This window comes from Miniopterus schreibersii, assembly GCF_964146895.1.
Source record: "Miniopterus schreibersii genome assembly, chromosome: 8".
In the NCBI taxonomy this organism is placed as follows: Eukaryota; Metazoa; Chordata; class Mammalia; order Chiroptera; family Miniopteridae; genus Miniopterus; species Miniopterus schreibersii.
In genome coordinates this window covers 80,885,424-80,908,519 of record NC_138109.1, presented here as the reverse complement: position 1 = coordinate 80,908,519, position 23,096 = coordinate 80,885,424, and the positions used below count along the sequence as shown (strand labels likewise).

Below are 23,096 nucleotides of genomic sequence, written 5' to 3'. Positions count from 1 at the left end.
GTTTCCTAAAAATATCAAGAAGTAATGTTTTGTTCACCTGTTCTAAGTCTACTAAAGAGGGAGTGGTAGGGACATATGTACTATTGGCAATAGATTGATGAGTGAATAATGCCATGCTTTTACGTGAAACTCCTCTCCTTTCGTGCAGTAAGTAGTGTATCTTCTTTTAGTCTTTTGTTTTCACTTTTTTTTAGGGGGGTGTTAGTAAAGGGGTAATGGATCTGCACTGGCCTGTTTCATTTTTAGTCTGTCATCAATGCCCAGTGGAATGAGTTAGACCTACAGCTTTTGGCTGTGAAATGTAGTGAAGGTAATTGCTCTTTAATAAGAGACTTAGCCTGCTGAGGCAGAAGGTTTTATGGGAATAAAGAAGGAGACTTTTAACTAACATTTCTAATTAAGATGGAATCCAGTGCTTGTTTTAAGAGAAGAGCCAGGTAGTCAAGTATTTATGTAACAGATCAGTTGTGTGGGAGCTCTGGAGAGCCAAATTGACAGACTTTCCCCCTGTATACTATCTTGCTTTCAGTATTCTTTCCTAGACACCTCACATACATTCTCTTTCCTTTAATTCCTTACCTCCAGATGTTGTACCTGGGGTGAAGATTTTTTTCCCCATCCAAAAAAATTTTTTTGAAAAATTGCTATTTATGTTATTTAAAAAAATCATTGGATTTTTTCCAAATGAATTAAAATATAAATACTTATGCTCTTATTTAAAAAACAGTATATTTCACTTTTATGCTCTTTGTAGCAGTAATGAAGGAAACAGAAAGCCAGAAAAGCAGGGATGTTTTATCTGTTCAGTGCTTCCTTTCTGCAAATGTCCCTTCTGAGACCCAGTGAGTCTTCATAGTAAAAATTGTACCCCATGGATTCTTTCAAATTGGTTCATGGTTATAATTTTGTTAACCATGATTTTGAGATGGAACAGGAGAGAGATGATTATTATAGAAAACTGGACCAGAGAGTTCATGACCCTGTCGCTAACACTTATCCGACTGTGCTGTTAGATGGTAAAGTGTGTGGCAGAGCTGATATAACTTAACCTTGACCCTGCTCAGGAATAATAGAGTCTGAGTTTACAGAATACCGAGGAAAGTAAATTACCATTCTTTAAGACCCATTTCCCAGTTTCTCTGGGAGATCCCTTTTGGGGCCCCCTCAGCGCAGCCCCAGGGCAGGTCTATCCTCGGCTAGGTTGAATTTGACCCAAGGCAGATGTGGTGAAATCAGTAGTTTGATTATGTTGCTGGCTGGCCTGCAATACTTAGTTGAGTATAAGTTTATTGTCGAAACTCAGTATGCAGGTTGGCAACCAGATTTTTCTGGATCCTTTGGATCCAAGATGGCTTTGGACTAGATAAGCCTACCTAGTGCCTCTCAAACATTAATGTGTACACAAATGGCTAAATTGTAGAATCTCCATGGGATTGGCCTGGGGTCATGAGACTCTACCTTTCTGATTTGCTATCTCATGATGCAAGTTTGAGTAGCATGGGGAGAGATGATAGGGTTTGGGAATTTTTATTTTTATATTTTGGTGTTTTGTGAGGGGAAGCTTTTACTTTTTTATGTCTTGATCTAAGAAAATAGTGCTTTAACATCCGGAGGCTTTTCTTGGTCTATTTGGTGAACGTTCTCCAAGTCTTCAGTGAATAGGGACTTCTATATTCCCAATTCCTGGCCTTAATCTTCTTAGCTGAGCTGGGCCTCTGGGGACCTGCCAGGGTAAGACACTTGTACACATGTTTTGTTCAGATTTCTTGTCTGCTATTTAAAAACCAAAATTATTCTTAACTGAATAGAAAAAAATTCTAAACCTGTTTTTGTGGTTACATTTTCTCCCTCCCCAGTAATATAACTGCTACTAGTTATTTTTATATGTATTTTTAGTCTTTGAAGTTACGTGAAACAAAATAATTTGCTGTCTTTTATTCTACCAAGAAATATTTTGGAAAATTAAAGATTGTGCCACAGAGAAATATGGGAAGATTATAAAATTAAAAATTTCTGACATCTTTTGAAGAAACACTTTAAAGTTACCTTGTGTGCTTCATTAAAGGAAAGCGGCAGATGGTTAAAACTAATAAATCTAAAAGAAAATGCATTTATTTAAGTAATTATTATAAATTATAAGAAAATGTGGCTTTTCGTCTTTATTTTAATGAAATGCTTTTATAATGGTAATTTTCTCTTTTGACCTGTAATGGCTAGGAGGTTAATTGATGTTAAATGGACGCTTTGTTAATCCTTCATCAACTGCTAAATTGGTATGGGGGAGTACAGGTCAAGGCTACACAAGGCCATGACCAGCTTGTTTTCTCAGGGAGGTTTTTTCCTTTTCCATACCACACATCATTCTGTCCAGCTGTAAGTAGAGGAGACTCTCCTCAGTCCCCTCCCTCTCTCTGCCTGCCCTTTTCTCACTCTCCTACTCCCCCTTCCCCCCAGCGCTCCCCTTTCCTTCTCCCCCCTCTGTGCTGCGGAGTGACAGCTTGTAGATGTTGCGTGCGAGGAGTTCAGCTGGCTCTGTGTGGTCTGAGTGTGTGGTCTCCACTCAGCCCAGAGGCTGCTAACAGGGTGGATGAGAGAGAGCAATACTGTTTACTTTAATTTATTTCGGATGCCGGAATTGTGCCCAGAGTTTCTCCAAACCTTGATTCCATAGCTAGTAGCTTCAATCCCTCACAGCTGTGGTGCAGTCTCAGCTCTGCAACCGGTCTCTCCCATCAGGCACTTTACATAGCATCTGCCTGTTTAAATCCCTCTCGGCTCAGAAATGTTAATGACACTGATGAGTGCTGTGATTATTTTGCTTTCACTATGTCAGATATATGGCCTTGAAGAAGTTTCATTTGAGGTACATCTAGAGAAGTAAAGCAGAAAATTTAAGATAAGTCACAAAGTTGACGTATTTTTAGAAATTGGGAAAGCTATTATACAAAATTTAGGTCACTTTAATCCAACTCTGCTTATATAAAAAAAATCTGGAGTTACATGACATATTGTCAGGTTTAACAATTTTAATAAAATTAACCAATTTAAGCTGACAGTTGATTTCTTGACCTTTTTTGAGAATCTACATTGATTTTGGCATGCCTGTTTACTGTAGTTATATTTGTTAACAGTAATAATTGGCTTATTTCATCATAAAGATTTGACAAGTTGAGACAAATGAAACTGTTTTTATGCAATAATATAAATTTAGAAACAATATATTTTTTCTAATTCTTTCATTTTAAATGGCTTAGCAATAGTTTCTTCATTTTGTTCCTCTCTCACTCCTTGTTGAGGTGGTCACGTATTTTGTAATTTAAGTAAGCATGTATAGAGTCAGTATTAGTTGGGATTTTGTATTGATTGTTCATTTCTCTGTCTTCCCTGCAGTCCTGCTGGAATGGCGATGCTATTATTGATGCATTGTCCAGGACTAGAAAGTCTAGGCCATTGACATTTTCAGAGGAGTTAATATGTGTAGTTTATTGTAGTTCTGCTTTTTCTGCCACTTTTAACCCTAAGTTGCAGTATAGTCCTGTGCATTTAACGATGGGAATAAAATCTGAGAAATGCGTCATTAGGCAATTTCGTCTTTGTGGGAACATCACAGAGTGCAGTTACACAAACCTAGAAGTTACAGCTTACTACACACCTAGGCTGTATGGTACCATATTGCTCCTAGGCTTCAAACCTGTATAGCATGTTACTATACTGAATACTGTAGGCAATTGTAACTGGTATTTGTGTTTCTAAACATATCTGAAGAGAAAAGTACAGTAAAAATACGATTATAAAAGATAAATTATGGTACACCTGTTAAGGCACTTAAAATGAATGGAGCTTGTAGGACTGGCAGTTGCTTGTGAGTGAGTGAGTGAGTGAGTGGTGAGTGAATGTGAAGGCCTAGGACATTACTATACACAACTGTAGATTTTATAAACTGTACATGTAGGCTACACTAAATTTATAAAACAACACGAGATTAAATCAAAGCACAGGAGAAATGATACAGTCAAGAGACACGGATGTATGAAACTGCGGTAGGTGTAACGCAGCATATTGTTTTTCAGCAAACTTTTTTTTTACTAAGTAGAAAGAGTACTCTCTAAAATAATGATAAAAAGTGTAGTATAGTAAATACATAAATCAGTAACAGAGTCCTTATTATCCAGTACTGTGTAGTGTGCATAAGTGTATGTGCTGTACTTTTGTATGACTGGCAGTGCAGCAGTGGGTTTGTTTTCACCAGCATCACCACACACACATCAGTAATGCATGTGCTGTGCCATTACAGAGGTTAACGACGTCACTCGGTGATAGGAAACTTTCAGCTCCATTATCTTATGACACCACTGTCGTTGTATATTCAGTCTGCTATTGACTGAAACGTCATTTCGCCACACATGACTATAAATGAAATCAGTTTACATCGCTGGGTGTGTAAAGCCTTCCTCCATTCCCTCACCCTTTCAGTCCTTGCCAAGGTTTCTTTAGTCTCATTTGATCTTGAATCAGAAGACTAGGAATTTAGTAGTGTCAAATGCTTTTTTATTTTTATTTTTTATTATTTTAAAAAATTTTATTTATTGGGGGAGAGAGGGAGAGAGAGAGAGAAACACCGATTTGTTGTTCCTCTTATTTATGCATTCATTCGTCGAACCTTGCAACCTTGGCATATTGGGATGGTGCTCTAACCAACTGAGCTACTCAGCCAGGGCTCAAATGCTCTTTAAAAAAATGTTATCTTCCTGTATTTCCTTTTGTATCCTGTCTCCCCCTCCCCTCTTTTTTATTTGGTTCTTTGTTTGTGGTGGTAATGATAATCTAATGCCCCAAATAATTCTGAAGCAAAATTAGTACATTCACAAAGTTGTGCAACTATCACCACTAATTCTGGAACATTTTTATCACTCCAGAAGGAAACTGTGAACTCTATCAATTCTTTCCCATTCCTCTTCTAGCCACCACTAACCTACTCTCTGTCTCTATGGGTTTACCTATTTTGAACATTCATATAAGTGAATCATACATCATACAATATGTAATTTTTTGTGCCATTTATGGCAAAGTATGTGTATAGTAGAAGTCATGACCTTACGTCTTTTACATTACCCTATGTATTTTACCTAGCAAGTGAAAATTATGTGTGTTTCATGTGTATGGTGTCCCAAAAAATGTATATACACACATTGAATAATTATAAAGGCAGTGTTTATTACAATACATTTCATTTTCAAAATTGAGCTATTAGCTGTTAAAATATGTGTACATTTTTGGGGGTCATAGGAGCATTGGTTAGATCCTTATTCTGATACATCAACTGTAACATGATTTTTCAGACAATATAGAAAAATTGAACTCGGGTTGGGTACAAAGTTTATTGTAGAGGTACAAACTAAAATATTTATGGATGAAATGATATGTCTGGGATTCCCTTTAAAGTATTCCCTCAGAAACAACATAAGAATGTTTTGAGGAGGAGAGGTAGTTGGAATAAAAGACAAAATGTTGAAGCTGGGTAATGGGAAAATGGAGGTTCCCTATGCTGTGCTAATCTCTCTTCTTTTATGTATATTAAAATTTTCCATAATAAAAAGTGAAAATAAATCACATGGAGAATTAGAATAGCATAGAGCTAAAGCCTGGTTTTGAAACCCACTCTGTCACTTTACTAGCTGTGACTTTGGACAGGCTGTTTAATTTCTGATAATATTACCACTATTAATAAAACCATTTAGCATTTTAGAATACTTACTTCCAGGCACCTTTTCTATGTACATTTTAAAATGATAACACATAAAATTCTATATTTATAAATATATAATTATATTATCTACATTAATTAAAATATATATATTGTATTTGCACAAGCTGAAAATGCTCATATAAATTACTAGCCCAGAGCTTGGATTTCCATTGAATCCGTCACATGAAACAAGAGTCTGTCACTAATTATTGCAAGATTTGGGGCCTTTTCTAGGCCTTGGATGTGTTTTCAAGGAAGCTGATACTTTTTGAGCATTACCAGCTGAGGTGGTAGACCTGGTTTCCCTGCTTGTGGACCTGCCGGCTGTCTCTGGCCCCAGGGGCAGGAGTGATGATGGTGCTAGCCTGGCATTGCTGCTAGAGGATGGTAACCACCAAGCACGGCCCAAACCATAGGCCTCCAGGTTTGGACAAGGGGTCACCTTTTTATTAGCAGCTCTCGGTGCTTGGGTGATGTCAGCTGGACAGATGTTCCCTTTTCTCACAATAGGCTTTTGGCAGGCTGAAATTTTCCCAAACGTCTGGTTGCAAGACTCTCCTATGGAAGCTTCATATAATGTATTATACATTTATATATTAGAATGATTTTAATAAGTATAGAAAAAATTTCTGGAACTAAGTATTCCAAAATTCTAAATGGTCATATGTGTGTGTGTGTGTGTGTGTGTGTGTGTGTAATGCGTGTGTGTTTTTTTTTGTTTGTTTGTTTTTTACAGACATACTTTGGAGACTTTGCGGGTTTCGTTCCAGGCCACTACAATAAAGTGAACCACAGAAGTTTTTTGGTTTACCAGTGTGTGTAAAAGTTATATTTGTGCTATACTGTAGTCTCTTAAGTGTGCAGTAGCATTATATCTAAAAAACAATGTACATACACCTCAATTAAAAGTACTTTATTGCTAAAAAATACAAACCGTCATTTGAACCTTCAAGTTATAGTCCTTTTGTTGGTGGAGGGTCTTTTTTTTTTAAAATATTTTTTACAGTTGACATAGAGTATTATATTAGTTTCAGGTATACAACTTATTGATTAGACATTTATGTACTTATGAAGTAATAACTCCAGTCACCTATCTTGAACTACACATAGTTATTACAATATTATTGATTGTACTCTCTATGCTGTACTTTACATCTCTATGATTTTTTATAACTGGCATTTTTTACTTCTTAATCCTTTTGACATTATTTATCCATTACCCCAACTGCCCTCCCATCTGGCGACCATCAATTTGTTCTATCTATGAGTTCATTTCTGTTTTGTTTGTTTATTTTGTTTTTTAGATTCCACAGAGAAGTGAAATAATATGCTATTTGTCTTTGTCCTTCTTATTTCATTTAGATTAATATCACCCTATAAAATTTGGTTCCAGTTCCCAGGGGTCTCAATGTCTAGGCCAGTGTTGGCTGCATGTAAGTTTCGGGAATGTGGCACACTCTCTTAATACCGTCTAGATCCATTCATGTCACAAATGCCAATATTTTTTTATATGGTTGAGTAATATCCGTTGTATATACATACCCCATCTTCTTTATCCAGTCATCTATCAGTGGACACCTAGGTTGCTTCCACATTTTGTCTATTGTAAATAATGCTGCAGTGAACATAGGGGTGCATATATGTTTTTGAATTAGTGTTTTAGATTTATTCAAATAAATACCCAGAAGTGGAATTGCTGGGTCATAGGTATTTCTGTTTTTAATTTTTTGAGGAGCTTTCCTACTGTCTTCCATAGTGGCGGCACCAATTTATAATCCCACCACCACTGTGCGAGGGTTCCCTTTCCTGCATATCTCCTCAACACTTATTTGTTGATTTATTGACGATGCCATTCTGACAGGTGTGAGGTGGTTTCACATTATGGTTTTAATTTGTATTTCCTTGATTAATAATGTTGAGCACCTTTTCATGGGTCTGTTGGAAATCTGTATGCCCCCTTTAGGGAAATGTCTATTCATGGCCTCTGTCCATTTTTAAATCAGATTGTTCTTTTGATGTTGAGCTGTATGGGTTTTTAAATATATTTTGGATATTAATTCCTTATTGGATATATCAGAGGCAAATATGTTCTCCATTCAGTAGGTTGGGTTTTTGTTTTGTTGATGGTTTTCTTTGCAGTGCAAAAATTCTTTAGTTTCATGTAGTTTCAGTTGTTTATTTTTGCTTTTGTTGTCTTTGCCATAGGGGACATAGCCTGAAAAATACTGCTAAGGCTGATGTCAAAGAGTTTATTACCTATGTTTTCTTGTAGGAGTTTTATGATTTTTAGGTCTTACATTTAGGTCTCTATTTTCCGTTTATTTTTGTACATGGTGTAAGAAAGTGGTCTAATTTCATTTTTTTTTCATGTATCCAGTTTTTTCAACACCATTTATTGAAGAGATTGCCTTTACCCCATTGTACGTTCTTGCCTCATTTGTCATAGGTTAATTGACCATATAGGAATGGGTTTATTTCTGGGTTCCCTAGTCTGTTCATAGGATCTATGTATCTATTTTTATGCCAATACCATGCTATTTTGATTACTTTAGCCTTGCAGTACACTTTGATATCAGGTAGTGGATTACCTCCAACTTGTTCTTTCTCAAGATTGCTTTGGCTATTTGGGGTCTTTTGTGATTCCATATAAATTTTACGATTATTTGTTCTAGGTCTGTGAAAATGCCGTTAGAATTTTGATAGGGATTGCATTGAATCTGTAGATTGCTTTGGGTACTGTGGACATTTTAGTGATGTCAATTCTTGCTATTCATGAGCATGGTATATTCTTCCAGTTGTGTATTTTTCAGTGTCTGTCTTGAATGTCTTACAGTTTTCCAAATACAGGTCTTACGACCTTGGTTAAATTTATTCCTAGGGTTTTTTTTTTGTTTTTTTTGGATGTAATTGTAAATGGGGTTGTTTTCTTAATTACTCTTTCTTATAGCTCATAATTGGTGTATAAAGATAACACATTTCTAAATGTTACTTTTGTATCCTGCTACTTTACTGAATTCTTTTTAGTTCTAATAGTTTTTGGTGGAATCTTTAGGGTATCCTGTCATCTGCAATAATACAGTTTTACTCACCCCCCCCCCCCCCCAATTTGGATGCCTTTTATTTCTTTTTCTTGTTCATTTGCTGTGGCCAGGACTCCCAGCCCTATGTTGAGTAAGAGTGAAAGTGGACATCCTTGTTTTGTTCCTGCTCATAAAGAAAAGGGTTTCAGCTTTTCCCCATGGAGCATGATGTTGGCTGTGGGTTTGTCATATGGCCTTTGTTATGTTGAAGTATATTCCAGCCCCTCTTTGCTGAGAGTTTTTATCCTTAATAGATGCTGGATTTTGTCAGATGCTTCCTCTGCGTCTTTAGATATGACCGTATAATTTTATCCTCCATTTTTTGACGTGGTGTATTATGTTAATTGATTTGTGGACATTGAACAAACCTTGCATCAAGTGGGAATAATCCCGCTTGATTCTGGTGTATGATCTTTTCAATGTATTGCTGAATTTGGTTTCCTAATGTTTTGTTGAGGATTTTTGTATCTATATTCATTAGGGATGTTCGCCTGTAATTTTTGTTTTTTGTAGTGTCTTTGGTTTTGGTATCAGGGTAATACTGATCTCCTAAAATGAGTATGGGATCCTTCTCTCCTCTTCAGTTAGTTGGAATATTTTGCGAAGGATAGGTATTCTTTGAATGGTAAAATTCACCTGTGAAGTCATCTGGTCTAGGACTTTTGTTTATTGGGAGTATTTTTTATTACTGATTCCGTTTCATTAGTAGTTATCAGTCTGTTCAGATTTTTTTCTTTTTTCCTGATCAGTCTTGGAAGATTGTATGTTTGTAGGAATTTATTAATTTCTTCTGGGTTGTCCAATGTGTTGGTATATAATTGTCTATAGTATTTTCTTCTAATCCTTTGTATTTCTGTGGTATCAGCTGCCACTTCTCTTTCATTTATGATTTTATTGATTTTGGTCCTCTTTTTTATGATGCGTCTGGCTAAAGGTTTATCAATTTTGTTTATGGTTTTTTATTTATTTTATTTTTATTTTTAATTTTTTTTTAATTTTTATTTTTGTTTAAAGTATTACAGATGTCCCTTTTTCTCCCCAATGACCTGTTTCCCCCCCCCCCATTCTTTCCCCCTCCCCAATCACTCTCCCCACCATTGTCCGTGTCCTTGGGTTGAACCCTCTCAGTTTTATTCTCTTCTATTGTTTTGTTAGTCTCTATTTATTTTTGCTTTGATCCTTATTTCATCCTTCTACTCACTTTGAGCTTTGTTTGTTCTTTTTCTAGTTCCTTTAGGTGTGAGGTTAGATTGCTTGGTTGAGATTTTTTTGTTTCTTGAAGGTCTGTATTGCTATAAGCTTCCCTCTGAGAACTGCTTTGGCTGCCCCACAGATTTGGGGGGTTGTGTTTTCATTTTCATTTGTCTTAAGGTATCTTTGGAGTTCTTCCTTGATCTGAGTCTTAACCTGTTGTTTGCTAACATGTTATTTATTTAGCTTCCTTGTGACTGTGGTTTTCAGGTTTTTGTTTGCTTGTGTTTTTTTTTTGTAAATGATTTCTAATCGTACCATTCTGATTGGAGAAGATGCTTGATATGATATGAGTTGTCTTAAATTTATTGAGACTTGTTTTGTGTCCTAACATGTAGTCCGTCCTGGAAAATATTCCATGTGCGCTTGAAAAGAATGTATATTCTGCTGCTTTGGGGTGAAATGCTCCAAAAGTATCAATTTAATCCATCTGGTCTAATGTGTTTGTTCAAGGCCACTGTTTCCCTGTTGATTTTCTGTCTAAATATCCATTGATGTCAATGGGGTGTTAAAGTCTCCCACTATTAACACAATACTGTCATCTCTCCCTTTATGTTAGTCAGTATTTGCTTTATATATTTCAGTGCTCCTTGGTTGGGTATGTAAAGGTTTACTAGAGTTACACCCTCTTGTTAGATTGATACCTTTATCATTGTGAAATGCCCTTCTGTGTTTCTTGGTACAGCCTTTGTTTTATAAAAGTATCACAGCTTTTTTTGTTTGTTTCCATTTGCATGAGATACCTTTTTCCACCCCCTTACTTTCGTTCTGTGTGTGTCTTCTGATCTGAAGTGGCTCTCTTGTGTAGGTAGCTTATTTTTGGGCCTTGTTTATTTTCTTTATTCAGCCACCCTATGTCTTCTGATTGGAGCATTTAGTCCAATTACATTTAAAGTAATTGTTAATAGGTATATAGTTATTGCCATTTCATTGTTTTCTGATTGTTTTTATGGTTCTGTGTTCCTTTCTTATTTTCTTGCTCTCTTCCCTTGTTATGTTGATGGCTTTCTGTAGTGTTATGTTTGGATTTCCTTTTATTTCTTCGACATATCTTGTAGATTTTTGTTTTGTGTTTACCATGTACTTCATATATACCAAGTATGTCATCAATTATGCATCCATGCAATGGAGCACAAAGCAGCTTGAAAATGATGTAGATTTGTTTTTACCAACATGGAAAAGTTTCCATCATATAGTTTATGTGTGAAAATCAGGTTGAAGAATGTTTACTAAGCATGCAACAGTTTCATAAAGCACATGTGACTATATCCATATATACCTCTTGATTAATGAAGACAGTATTAGTGTATATACCAGTGAGGTGAAAAGTGGTTATCTGAGTGGTGGTTTTATTTTTCTTCGTACAGTTTAAAATATTTAGAAGTTTCTGCAATGTAATTCCTATTGTTTTTATCATCAGAGTGGGAACAGTGAAGTTCTTTTTAGGCGAGGAGGTGGAGGGAAGTTGAGGATGGGAATGGAGGCAGTGTTTTTAGACGCCTCAGATCTGTAGTCCTCTGTAGCCCTTGTCAGGTGGCCTGCTGACCAGCAGAACCCAGTGTTGCCTCTGCTGGGTGCAATGTGGAGGGGTGATACCTGGGACCTGAAGGGCCTATGGCATGTGGGATTCCCTTCTGACTGTGCTCTGGCTGCCACTCTCATGGCATCATGAAGTTTTATGCCAAGATCGCCGGCAAGAACTTTATAGAACTCTTTGTCCATGCCATAGGTTCTAAAGTTGGCAAAAGTCTTTGTGCTTCACGTGTGCCAGGGCAAGCTGTGCTTTGGGACCACTGACTCCAGGGTCATTCAGGAGGTGAGGGAGTGATGTGAGGTGAGGTGGGGAGAATTCTCCCGCCGGTTTCCCATGGAAGGTGTTTCAGAAGAGTTAAACGAGATTTATTTAGAGCTGGTACCTGAGCATTTGTTCATAGCAGTGAGAAGCATAGGGAATGTTTTTGCCCTGAAGCTCCAGCCAACCAACAGGCTTTTGTCCCAGCCTCATGGTGGCTGTGGAGCTGCCATTGCCCACAGGTTGGATCTGCCTGTGAGGGTGCTTTCCAGAAGGGTTTGGGAAGATTTCCCAGAGCTTAGAGATCAAGCCTGTGATGTTTCATTTATCTGCCAATTTTGAAGACTGAAGAGCATTGTAGAAAGGATGGCAAACGTGGGTGATCAAGTGCTTGTTGAAGCAAATCTAAATGGCAGAATGCACTCAAGTGTAGAAACTGATATAGTGTCTATAAAAGGTTATTTTAACGATCTTGGAAATTCTCCAACGCCTGCTAAGGGTATGCCTCAAAATAGAAATCTGGAAAGCATGGTGCACGTGCGGGTGAATAATAGGAAGCTTCTGCAGTTTTTTGAGGGACAAAAATAAAACCTACAATGGCCTTATGCAATATTTTGAGCAATATTCTTCATCTTCATATGTCACTCTTCAGTATTTATTTCTTGCCTCATAAAATTTCAACCAGCCTGTATATTTTTTTAAAGCTTATGGTGCCTGGCCAGGTGTGGCTCAGCGGTTGGGCGTGGACCTGGAATCCAGGCGATCGGGGTTCGATTCCCGGTCAGGGCACATGCCTGAGTTGTGGGCTCGATCGATGACTCTCTCATCATTGATGTTTCTGTCTCTCTCTCTTCCTCTCCTTTCCTCTCTCTGAAATCAATAAAGATATATTTAAAAAAAAAATAAAGCTATGGTATTTTCAAAGCTGAAACAGACCCTGAGTGAATTGGTTAAGAGTCTGTACCTCACTGGCTTATATGGGATGTACATTCTGTCGGGCACATCTTCCTTTGTAAAGCTTTCACTACTGCATGATGGTGAAAGAGTTGGATAGTTTTTTTTTTACAGATAGCAATTTTTTCTTTTAGTATATCTTTATTGATTTCAGAGACAGGAGGGGAGAGGGGAGAAAGAGATAGAATCATTGATCGGCTGCCTCCTGCACCCCCCCCCCAACCCGGGCATGTGCCCTGACCTGTAATCATAGGTCGATGCTCAACCACTGAGCCATGCCAGCTGGGCTGGGTATTTAATTTTTATGCTTATTGGCTTTGCCAGTTTTTTCCTACTTTTTCAGATGTCAACAAAAAACCTCACCAGTTTTCTACTTCAATTTTTTTTTGGGGAAAAAGGATTGTAACAAAATAAATAAAAATAATTTTGAATCCTGAAATAATTGGATCACTATTTTATTATAAAATGCTACTGTGTAAAATGAGAACTTCAGCAAGTATAAACATTTTCTGAGGGATTTTTCTTAATTTAGAGAGCTCAGTATGGTATCTGAAAGATAGAAGGTTTTTAGCATTCATATGCATTACATAGCCTTTGCTAAGCTGTGTGTCTTTTTTTCAAAATACATACTAGTGAATATTCATGGCTTTAGATTTATCATCTGCAAAGTTTGAGGTGGTTATTTATTAGGCTCACTAATAATGCATCTTACACAAGAATTCAAGGAAAGTCAAGTTTATGTGGACCAAGATGTTTCTTGTGTGTAACTTTTATGTCAACCATTTTTCCATTCCCCCCCCATAGTATTGTTATTCCATTTAGAAAATAATTATTAATGGCTTTATTATTTTGAGAAGAGGAAGGAGGGGTTTTAAAGAGCTGGTACAGTGATTAAGAGTCTCATGGAGGCCTGGCTGGTGTAGTTCAATGGTTGAGAGTCTACCCATAAACCAGGAGGTTGCAGGTTCAATTGCCTGTCAGGGCGCATGCTGGGTTTCAGGCTTGATTCCTAGTAGGAGGTGTGCAGGAGGCAGCCAATAGATGTTTCTCTCTCAATGATGTTTTTATTTTTCTATCCCTCTCCCTTCCCCTCTCTCTCTTTAAAAAAAAAAAAAAAATCAATAAAAATATATTTAAAAAAAATCTCATGGAGAGGGGAGGTTTTATTAAACTTTAGTTTTTTAATGGTTGATGCAGTAAGAAAAATCATTAACCTTGCAGCCTGTATTTTTGCAGACTCAGTAAATTTGCATGACCACATTTCCATCAGTAATGAATAATTTCCCACTAGATTTGGTGATTAAATACTTAAATTTGTTATTATTGTTACTATTACTATTATTTGCTGATTTCTGAATTCCATTCATGATGTTGCAGAAAGATCACAGAAACATGAGACCTAGGCAAGTCACTTGAACTTCTAGCTGCTTAGGATATCTTTCAGTGTGAATAGATTCTGATTTAGTACTCTGAGGGTTATAATATAAGATTAAAGAGTTGGTTTCAGAAGTACTTCAAAAGTATCTTTGAAATTGTTAATAACCATTTTGGAGTTATAGTTTAAGCTTTGTGAAGCTGTTTACTTTCTAACTTCTGAGTTGTTTGATAAATATTTCCAAAGCTGTTTGTGGAGATTTTTTTGGAAAGCTATTTTTAATGTTTTTTAAATCCCCTGCCCTCATCAGCATTTTTGTAGCCTTTAAATGCAAGATGAAAATGCAAAACAAATGTTTTAATACAGTGAGAATGTAAGATCTGCAGATTTCTTTTCTATGCCATAACACAGAAATGACTTGTTGTGCTTGTTTCTAGTAACCTTCCAAGATTTTCTTTGATTTATTAATTAATTGAGAATTTTCAAGCTGTAGTAGAAGTCTGTCTTTTTACCTATTTTGTCCCCTCTCCTTCCCTCAGATTTCCCCCCTTCCCCCTCCCCATCTATCTTTCGGAAACAAATAATTACATTTTAATCTATGGTGAATTTGTTGATGGTGGAAAACAGGCCCTTCCACGGGGATCTTGCGAAAAGCATTTCAAGGATTCACATGGGAAATTGTGGTGTGGCATAGTTTATTTGTGATGTAAAATCAAAGGAGTTCCCCTCCTGGCTTTCCAGTCTCCCATCTGTTTGTCCTACCTTGCATAAAGTCCAACCATGTTTTCAGCAAGGTCAAAACAAAAGCAAGTGCCCAGAGTTTCTGCTTTATATTCCTTTGGAGCCCGTGTAGTCTGCAGGCCCTGGTAGCTGCTAGACCTGCATGGTCGCATGGTCGCATGGTCTGGTGCTCCCTGGCTAAGGAACAAGGAGAGACCAGTGCGGGTCACACAGAGAGGGGGAGAGAGGGAGAAACATTGCTTCATTGTTCCACTTATTCATGCATCATTGGTTGATTCTTGTATGTGCCCTGACCCAGAATTGAATCTCAACCTTGGCATATGGGGAAGACTCTCTAACCATCTGAGCTACCCGGCCAGGGCCTATAAATGCTTTACTTTTAATAATTCATAAACAAAAAGACTAGGGTCTTTGCAAAGTAATTTTTGAAAATGAGGATACTTTATTCCTCTACTTAATCTGCAGGGATATGTTGCTATTAAAGGAAAATAAATAGGCCATCTAAAACTCTAACATCTGAATGTGAGGCCTTAAAAATTTATATTTTCCTAGTGATCAAGTAAAAAATGCTTTATAATAAATACAAAAATTTTAGAATAACATTATCTTATAGGTTAGTTTAATTGTGAAAAGCTAAGAAGTGCCTGTTTCTATAGTCTTACATTAGTAATCAAATTTAAAAGCTTGGTTCTATAAGTAAGACTTTCATAGGATCAAGAATTAAAAGGGGCCTTAAAAATGATCCCATCAGCTGTAAAGAAGAAGGACCTTGTATCCTTTGGGACAGTATGGAAGGACCTGAAGAATATTATGCTAAGTGAAATAAGCCAGGCAGAGAAAGACAAACATCACATGATCTCGCTTATATGTGGAATCTAAAGAACTTAATAAACTGATGAACAGAATAGATTCAATGACATGGAAGCATAGATCAGACTGACGAATGTCAGAGGGAGGAGGGTTGGTGGGTGGAGGGGGAGAGATAACCAAAGAATTTATATGCATATATGCACAACCCAAGGACAGGGACAATGGTCGGGAGAGGGACTGGGGAGGGGGAGGGGTTGGGGTGGAACGGGTCATTGGGAAGAAAAAGGGACATCTGTAATATTTTAAACAAAAGTAAACAAAACAAAAAAGTTAATAAAAGTATAAAATCATATCTTAAACATTCTAACCTGAAACATTTTAATGTATATTTATTCACCAATTTTTGATGAAGGGCTAAGTTCTCTCTGATTAGAAAAAAAAAAAAAATGATTCCATCTAGCAACCTTATTTATAGGTGAGAAAACAGTTTCAGAGAGCATAAAAGTAGCCAAAGGTTTTTAATTGTTTATATCAGAATCCAGTTTAGAACCCAGGTCTCCAAACTATTCCTATATTTTAAGTCTATCAAGGCTTAATTAAAAGACTTACAACTTGGATGTACTTTTGTTTATTAAAATAAATCTAGTTTACATCTGTTAGATATCTAAAAAGATAAAATTTAAATGAAAAAAGGTTTAAAACCTTTTTGAAGGGCATTGTCATATTGTCCTGTGTGAAGATACGTTTGCTCTTGCAGGTAGGAAGACATTTGTCACAAAATGGTAATTCTATGGAAAATCAAGAACTCACATTAAAAAAAAAAAAAAGAAATCAAGGCATCAAGTTTAGAAATTATGTTAGCTTCTTTCATTAATTTCTTTTAGAGAAATGCTACCAGGAAGCAAGAAAACACTAATGCCTTTATGTTTTACTGTATTAAAGAAAATAAATCATTGATGAAATGTATTAAACTGCCTTCTTATATCTAGAAATGTGTTTTAATTGTTCCACGAAATATACTTGCTAAAAGTTACTAAGAAAGATTGCTCATAAATATATGTTTATAAGTATAAGAGTAACTTAGTGAATAAACATAAACATCAGTGCCAACCAATATCAAAAGGAATTAGACAAATGTCTATTGGCTGGTTAACCTGTAAGGGTCCTCCTAGTCCTGTTTACCCCATTCAGGTCTACGTAGTTGAAAAATGCTTGTATATTGACATAAGTCTGGAGAAGCATTAGTATTACATTTCTTATTTTAGCAAACCTATAACTGTTTGGTAATTGACAGGATATACCTGTGTAGTTTGGCTCTTAGGCTAAGAGCTAGTATGTAATAATTTGAAGCTCCTCTACCTACACTTGTGCATATATGTAAAATTGCCAGTAGATAACTCAGTACGGTCAACCTTTATCATTTGCCCATTTTTATCATTTAATCCTTTGTTTATTATTAGCATACTTGTGCAGGGATATTGCTTAATAAAAGTGGCTTATTCTGTATCTGTAATAATTTTTCTTACATAAGACTAGCTACTTTATCTCTTGTCTTTCATTCTTATTTCAAAAGATGAAATTAGCTTTATGTATTAAGTTTTATACCTATAGTTTAATACCCATGTATTAAGTTTTCATCACACTATTTTTCTGGAAACAAGGATTATGGAATATTTTTGCTTAAAATTTGGTTATTTATAAAGTGAACTAGACCAGATTTCAAAGTAATCAGTTGAAGCCACGTGCTTATCTACAGGGTGTCCCTCCAAAATTGTATACAAACTTTAACAGCTGATAGCTCAATTTTGAAAATGAAATGTATTTTAATGAACACTGCCTTTATAATTATTCAAAGTGTGTATATACGTTTTTTTGGGACACCCTATATTTTATAGTCTAATACTGCAGAGAGGGTTTAATAGCGTCACGTTAATTAAATCACCACTCAGTGGTGGTTTAATTTTCCATGCCAATTGATTGAAGCATTTTCCTTTGTCAAGAATTGGCTTGTAGCCTGGCTGGCCGTAGCTCGGTAGTTGAGTGTCGGCCTAGGATCCAGTAGATCATGGTTCGATTACCGCTGAGGGCACATGCCAGGTTGCGGGCTCGATCCCCAGTCGGCGGTGTGCAGGAGGCAGCCAATCAGTGACTCATCACTGATGTTTCTCTCTCTCTCTCCCTCTTCCTTCCTCTCTCTGAAATCAATAAAGATATATTAAAAAAAAAAGAAATTGGCTTGTAGACATTAATCAGTGAGGCAGGTTAATATTTATTCTTAATACTTGCTTTTCCAGCAGTTTTATGGTATCTTTGTGGCAATATAATTTCTCTGGAAACTTTGTGTTGAAATATGCCTTTTTTCTCATGAAAGTTTTTATTAATATATGTTACCTTACTAAATTTCAGATTTACCCGTTTATAATAGTTTTCAAGTACATTTTCAAAACAATCTTTCCAAACTCTCTTGTCTGTGTTTAGAAACATATTTAAAGAGATACCAATAGTACATCACATCTTATTTCTGATACTTCTATAATTTTTTGTGTCAACTACAAAATTACCTAGTGTGGTTGTTTTTAATATCAGTTTATTCATTGCTTGTTGTGCATTTTGCTAATGTTAAATGTGAGAATAAATATCTTTTGGCTTTGACTGACAGTGGGTCTTGTGTGTTGATTGGCGGAAGAATATTAATTTGATGTAGTTTTGTTTTACTTTAAAAGATTACCAAAGCATTATTAATTTTATTAATATTAATTTTATTAATATTAATAGCATTATTATTACTATTAATTATCTAAAATATGTTTTTAATGATTTTAGAGAGAGAGGAAGGGAGAGGGATAGATAGAAACATCAGTGATGAGAGAGAAACATCGATTGATCGGCTGCCTCCTGCACACCCCCTATTGGGGGTCTAGCCTATAACCCGGCCGTGTGCCTTGACTGGGAATCGAACCCATGACTTCTTGGTTCATGGGTCAATGCGCAACCACTGATCCACACTGGCCAGGGCCAAAGCATTATTTTTTATTATTTTTATTTCAAATTTACAGAAAACTTTCAAGAATAGTAAAAGTAACTCAGTCTTGTAAACCTTTTTATTAATGGTAAATAACAAGCATAAATCTTTTTATCAGACATACCAATTGTTTATTTTTGCCCCATTTTTTAATTTAAAAAATATTTATTTTCAAAATTATACAGTAAAACTGACTTCTTGGGCAGGGATGGTACACTTCTATGAATTTTAACTCATTTTTCATGTAGCCACTACCACAATCAGGATACATAAATATCCCATCACTCCAAAAAAGCTCCCTTTATAATTATACCTCTCACCTCTTGCACTTATCAGTCTGTTCTTCATACCTATAGTTTGTCTTTTCTAAAATGTCAGATAAATAGAATCACATGCCTTCTCATGTTGACTTCTTTCACCCAATTTAAAACCTCCCTGGAATGTTTGTTTTATTTTTTAGAAAATTTTTCCCATATGCCTTTCAGATGATCATCCACTCAGGATAAGCTTCCCAGTTTTAAGGAAGTCAATCAGGTATTCTGAAGGTTTTTCCCCAGGAATGGAAAGTGAGATACGCTGCGGGATCCTGGTAGTCAGGTCTTAGTTTTAATGGCTCCTGGTTCTGTTCCTCCAGTATGTGTGTGAAAGTGCTCCGAGAGCTGGGAGACAGACGGCGGGAAACGGAGCACTGGCACCTTCCCTGCTGAACAGTGCACCTGAAACCCGGTGTGGCTTTATTTTATGTTGAAGCCACATGTCTTCCTAGAGAATGAAGAAAGGTAGTATTTGCGGTTTCCCTGCACTCTTCTGGTGCATCGCCAGTCCCTCCTGCAGCAGGTTTTGACTTCAGTTCTTCAGTTCCTTCTCCGGTTCTGTCCATCTTCTGTAGCGTCTGTGTTGCTATCATCTGCTTTTTGGCAAACTTGAGAAGCTCGTCCTGGGCAGTGTTTCAGCCTTCCACTCTTCAGGGGGCCTGCTAGCCGGAAGTTCCTCCTGCCTGAGACTTCCCAGTTCCAGCAGTGGCTGGGGAAGCTACCTCCTCTTGGACAGGGTCCTTCTTGGCCACTTGCCCACTGCAGCCCCATAGTTCACAGCCCAGAAGCCCAGCAGCTCAGCCCCACTGCCTCCACAACTCCTGCTGCCACTCCTCATTTGTTTTTATCGTTCTATTAGTCTATCTCTATAGACTTGTTTGAACCATTTGAAAATATGGTGTAAGCATAATCCTTTTGTTCCTGAGTACGTGAGTATGTAATTAAGAGCAAAGACATTCTCTTATATTACCATAGTACACTTATCCAAGTAAGGCAATTTAACGTGAATACCAATTTTTCCAATTATGTGCTTATAGAAAAACATTTTTTTTCTTGTTCTAAAATCTGTCCAGGATCACACATTACATTTAATTGTAATGTCTCTTTAGTATCCTTTAATATAGAACAGTTGTTTTTTTTGAACTGATATTTTCAAAGAGCACAGGCCAGTTATTTTTTAGAATGTCTATTAATTTAGGTTTGTCTGATAATCGTTTTGATTAGATTTGAGTTACATATTTTTGGTAAGAACATCACAGAAGTAATGTTAGATCCTTGGCATCTAACAGGACATGATGTCTGTCTCAACATTGGTGATTTTAATTTATGATTTCACCCAGACTTCCTTATTAGTTAACCTGCTATATAGTAAGGGAGAGCTTTCTTTTCCTTCCTATATATTTGTTCATTGGTTTATGTTATTAGGGTGGAGTTGCATATTTTCTTTTCTAAGTAGATTATAATCTATTGTTATCAATTTTTTTGATGCTCAGATTGTCTCCGATTTGGAATTGGGAGCTCCTTCAGTGTGACCCCTATACCCTGTTGACACGTCCCCATTACTCATTGAGTACACTGTAATCCCCTGCTGACTCAACCGTGTTTCAGCCTTACCTTGTACTCTCTCAGCCTCAGCCCTGAAATCAGCCGTTTCTCCAAGGACTCCTTTATTGGAATGGTATTCCAATAAGTGGAATATATAAATTCAGATATATAAATTCATGTAAGCTTATGTAGAGAAATTGGCAAGCTGATTCTAAAATTCCTACAGATATTCAAAGAACCTAGAATAGCCAAGACAATTTTAGGAGGGGAAAATGTTTTAACACTTATAGTGCATGACTTCAAGACATTATAAAATATCTACAATAACCAAAATACTATGTTGGTATTTAGAAGCTAGGTGTGCTCATTACTACTTTTGTATTATTGCCTGTAGCCTCTTTCAGGGTACAGAACTAGGAAGAAATATATCTATTTGTCTGCCTGCCTACTATGTATCTATCAACCATACATATTATATACATTAAAAACTGTGATCCATGCTCCTGACCCATGGCCAATCTTTTGTGAAGAGCCTCTTGCTCATTTTTTAAAAATTGGGTGTTCTCTCTTACTAAGTTGAAAGAAAGTTCTTTGTATGCTACTTATATAAATTCCTTTGTCAGATGTAGCTATTGAGAATATTTTCTGCCAGCCTATGGTTGTCTGTTTATTTTCTTTTGATGAGAAGGTTTTAGTTCTCATGAAGTTTAAATATAGCAGATTTTTGAATATATGGTTATTGTTTGTCATGTTGGAAACAAATCTTCACCTATATGTAGGCAATGGAAATATTCTTTTATTTTACCTTCTTTATGGTTTATAATTTTAGTTTTTAATGCTTAGGTCTATGATCTATCTTAAATTAGTTTTTGTAAGTGGGTGAGTTGCAGTTAAGGTTGTTTTACCCCCTGTATGGTGACTTAGTTGTTTCAGCACCATTTGATGGAAATATTTTTCTTTCCCTTGAATTGCTTTGTTGCCTTTGTCGGAAATCAACTATTTATATAAATGTGAGTTCATTTCTGAACTCTGTTTTATTCTACTGATCTATTAGGTTATCCTTATTCCAGCAACATAGTATTTTGGTTATTGTAGATATTTTATAATGTCTTGAAGTCATGCACCATAAGTGTGAAAACATTCTCCCCTCCTAAAATTGTTTTGGCTATTCTGGGTTCTTTGAATATCTGTAGGAATTTTAGAATCAGCTTGCCAATTTCTCCACATAAGCTTACATGAATTTATATATCAGTTTGGGGAGAATTGATGTTTTAATATTACTGAGTTTTCTGATCCATAGACATGGTTTGCATCTCCACTTATTTCGGTCTTCTTTTCTTCCCCTTCTGCAATATTTTGAGGTTTTTAGTGTGGAATTCTTGTATATTTTTATTAAATATATATAGTTTTATAATATTATCAAATAGAATTTAAAAATTTTCAGTTTCTAATTATTTTCTACTATAATATAGAAAATAACTACTATTTTTTTTTTAAGCAGCTGTCCTTTACAGATGCAAGGAGCTGCTAACACTTTAATTAATTTATTTATTTTGTTAATCCTTACCCGAGGATATTTTTTCTATTGCTTTTTAGAGAGAATGGAAGGGAAGGGGGGGGGAGGGAGGGAGGGAGATGTGAGAGAGACATCAATGGGTTGCTTCCTGAAGGTGACAGGACAGGACGAGCCATGGGATCAAAACTGCTACCCAGGTACATGCCCTTCACTTGGGAATCAAACCCATGACCCTTCAGTTGTGTGGGCCAGTGCTCTAAAAACTGAGTCACACCTGCCAGGGCAAAAAATAACTACTTTTTGTTTATTAATCATGAATACTTATAAATTCAGTTATTAGTGCTGTTAGTTGCTTAGCAGATTCCCTAGGATTTTGTATATAAACAATCATGTCATCTGCAAATAGAAAATATTGATTTCTTCCCCTGTGATCTTTATGCCATTTATTTCTTTAGCCTAATTATTGCCTTACTGTACTGACTAGAACCTTTAGAACAGTGTTAAATAGACAAGATGAAAGAGATATCCTTGCTTTATTACTGGTCTGAGGGGGAAAGCGTTGTATATTTCACCGTTAAGTATGATGGTAGGTGTCCTCCCTCTGATTGTCATTTATTGATTGAGGAGACCCCGTCTTTTCCTAGTTTGTTAAAGGTTTTTAATTATAAGTGGGTGTCGAATTTTGTCAAATACTTCTTCTACATAGATTTAGTTGAACACAGATTTTCTTTTTATTTTTAACATGATTTACAATGATTGGGTTTTGAAAGTTAAACTACTTTTTGCATGGCTGGGATAAACCCCACTTGGTCATGATGTCTTCCCTCTGCTCTGTTTTCTGTAATATTTCATGGAGGCTTGGTATTTTTTCATAAGTGTTTGATCCATTTCATCAGTGAAACCATCTAGTATGAAGTTTTCTTTGTAGGAAAGTTTTTGACAGTGAGTTC

General features: G+C 36.2%; 2 protein-coding genes across 3 annotated transcripts in view; both read left to right on the top strand.

Moving 5' to 3' along the window:
* Positions 1–23,096, top strand: part of EXOC2 (exocyst complex component 2) — a 193,093-nt gene that overhangs the window by 5,575 nt on the left and 164,422 nt on the right. The window lies entirely within an intron of this gene.
* HUS1B (HUS1 checkpoint clamp component B) lies at positions 11,945–20,634 on the top strand (the record flags this gene model as incomplete). Its single annotated transcript, XM_081145380.1, is given in 5 exon segments — positions 11,945–12,191; positions 12,194–12,215; positions 12,217–12,446; positions 12,449–12,520; positions 20,579–20,634. Coding segments are annotated over 5 exon segments (627 nt in total).